The following is a 2,677-nucleotide window of genomic DNA, read 5'->3' on the forward strand; positions in this document are numbered from 1 at the left end:
TCCTGTATAACTCACTGTACACATCCATGGGGTGACACCACCTTCCTGTATAACCCAGTGTCTGGGGTGACACCATCTTCCCGTAAAACCCAGTGTACCTGTTGAGAGAACGCCCATAGCAACTGGGGGTGTTTCAAGCAGGAAACAGGGCCAGCAGGTGTGCATCAACTCATCGTAGCCATGTATGAGGTGACACCATCCCCCTGTATACCCAGTGTACCCGTGTATGGGGTGACACAATCTTCCCGTATATCGTTCACCACTTGAAAGATATGAGGGCCACCACTTGACACAATAGGAGGCCACTGTCCACAAATTAGGACAAATCAATCACCATCTTCAAGTAATTACAATGTAGAATTTATTTGTCTGCAGCCATCTCATACGTGGGGCTCCATCGGATTGTTAGTGAAAAAATAAAGTATGTTTTCATATTATAAATATTAGAATGATTTCAGGTATCTACACATTTTATTCCAACTCTGGATTCACCACACTCTTCAAACAAGTGCAGATGCCTGTGCAGACTCCGTGCATGACACATGACAGTATTATAGTCCTTCTGTGTAATCTGATCTTCCCTGCTTATCAGACAATAGCGATATCTGGCTCCTCCTTCTGTTGGGTTTGGCTGAAGAGCAGGGGAGATCAGACTACACTGCAGGAACTCGACCAGCAGACAAGCCCCTTTCTGTTTAATGAAATCCAGCGTCCTTATAAGGCACTCCAACACATATAAAACATCTTCTTCTCAGTGTGGAAAAGCTAATAAGAATTATGTACAAAACATTTCCCACCTATTGATAAGCCTTGTGGGAATGTTGATGTCTGGTGAGATCAGATTTCTTTGAAAAACATTTCCCGCACTCGGGGCACACATATGGCTTCTCCCCTGTGTGGCACCTCTGATGTGCGACAAGGTCAGATTTATACACAAAACTTTTCTTGCATTCGGGACAGGAATACGGTTTCTCGCCCGTGTGATATATTTGATGTCTGACCAATTGAGATTTGCGTGGATAACACTGTCCACACTCAGGGCAGGAATATGGCTTCTCCCCCGTATGGCACCGCTGATGTCTAGAAAGATGGGACTTCTGTGAGAAGCACTTCCCGCACTCAGGGCACAGAAATGGTTTTTCTCCTGTATGAGATCGGTGGTGTCTGATAAGATCTTGTTTCCGTAGAAAACATTTCCCACACTCCGTACAGGAATACGGCTTCTCATCTACCTGGGATTTCTGATTTGTGTCCAGCTCTGAACTATGCAGAAAACTTTTCCCGTACAGTGAACAGGAGTAAAGCTTTTCATCCGTATGAAACCTCTGGTGAGCAGTCAGATCATACATATGTACAAAACACTTCCCGCACACTAGACAGGAAAACAGCTCCTCGGATTTGTGAGATCTTCTATGAACACGAAGACTGGATTTATGACTAAACTGTGTACCGCAATCAGTACAGGAAAATAACTTATCCATTTGAAGGAGGACACCTCCCCCCACAGCCTGGGGGTCACTATGCACATTCTGGTGGAGCGGATAGATGTTCCTGGTGAAGGGGTCTTCTCCAGGGTGATGTCCACTTAGGTCCGCTACGTTTTTCTTATCACCTTGCCCATATACTAAAAAATACAGAAATGAGATTACTGGTAGAACCTGGGTGTTCACCCTGACCTGAATTCAGCTCCCACCCCAGCAGGCAGCATTGATTGGATGATTCCCAAGGATCTTACACTGGGCCCTTAATGAGTCCTCTGGAGTCTTCCAGAATAAAAAAACTCAACTCACTGGAATGGTGGGGGGATGGGAGTTAATGGCTGAGACTCCCCATCCCCTATATCATTAGGACCTTGTAGTACTGCATACTTCAATATATGGTCATTAGAAGAATCCAGAGATTCACCAGAGGTCAGAGAATGAGGATGGAGGGGAACCCAACTAAGATAAACTGATAGACTGATCCTGAAGAGCGCCATCATTGGGCTTTCACTCATCATCTCAAGTTATGCCTGAGCTCCAATCAAATCGAAATAAAAACAGAGGCAAGACACCATCATCCTATCACTAAGTTCACACTGTGGACCAATCACTGTGCTTGATGTTTTTGACCCACCTGGGCTTATCTCTGTAGGAATCTCCTCGCCTTCAATCGTAACCATCAGAAACTCCTCCGTAGAGGGCTGATAACCCGTCACATAGACCTCCTCTTCATCTTTCATCTGACCATGAATAGTCATCAGATCTTCACCCTAAACTCGCCATGTTAATAAACAACACCTGTCAGGTATAACAAAGTCAGAGCACCTGGAAGAACCTATAGGTGGGAGGCTTTCTTGTGGAGGACCTCGAACTCCATTCTGGTGGGTTCATGGGTCCCTCAGCTCCACCTAGCTGATGATGGTGAGGGATCCCCTGACCTTCCTGTGTGGAATCTTGGGAATAAAGAGGATGGGGACATCTCTCTGGTGGGTTTATAGGGGCCTCAGCCCCACCTAATGGATGATGGTGAGGGATCTCTTGATCTTCCTGTGTGGAATCCCGGGAATACCGAGGTCAGGGACATCTCTCTGGTGGGTTTATAGGGCCCTCAGCTCCACCTACCTGATGATGGTGAGGGATCTACTGATCTTCTTGTGTGGAATCCCAGGGATACAGAGGACGGGGACATCTCTCTG

General features: G+C 46.2%; 2 protein-coding genes across 6 annotated transcripts in view; one reads left to right on the forward strand and one right to left on the reverse strand.

The window, feature by feature from the left end:
• LOC140338964 (uncharacterized) overlaps positions 1 to 2,677 on the forward strand; it is a gene marked incomplete in the record, with an annotated part of 329,302 nt that overhangs the window by 157,112 nt on the left and 169,513 nt on the right.
• The window catches only part of LOC140339026 (oocyte zinc finger protein XlCOF8.4-like), a 6,790-nt gene continuing 4,457 nt past the window's right edge, over positions 345 to 2,677 (reverse strand). For all 5 annotated transcript variants that reach the window (XM_072423523.1, XM_072423521.1, XM_072423524.1 and 2 more), the window contains 2 exons: positions 2,116 to 2,251; positions 345 to 1,624 (listed from right to left, as the gene is read on the reverse strand). In XM_072423523.1, the coding sequence (XP_072279624.1) occupies positions 798 to 1,624; positions 2,116 to 2,251 (963 nt within the window). In that variant the 3' untranslated portion in view covers positions 345 to 797. The remainder of the gene's footprint in view (positions 1,625 to 2,115; positions 2,252 to 2,677) is intronic.

Source organism: Pyxicephalus adspersus, chromosome 10 (genome assembly GCF_032062135.1).
Source record: "Pyxicephalus adspersus chromosome 10, UCB_Pads_2.0, whole genome shotgun sequence".
Lineage (NCBI taxonomy): Eukaryota > Metazoa > Chordata > Amphibia > Anura > Pyxicephalidae > Pyxicephalus > Pyxicephalus adspersus.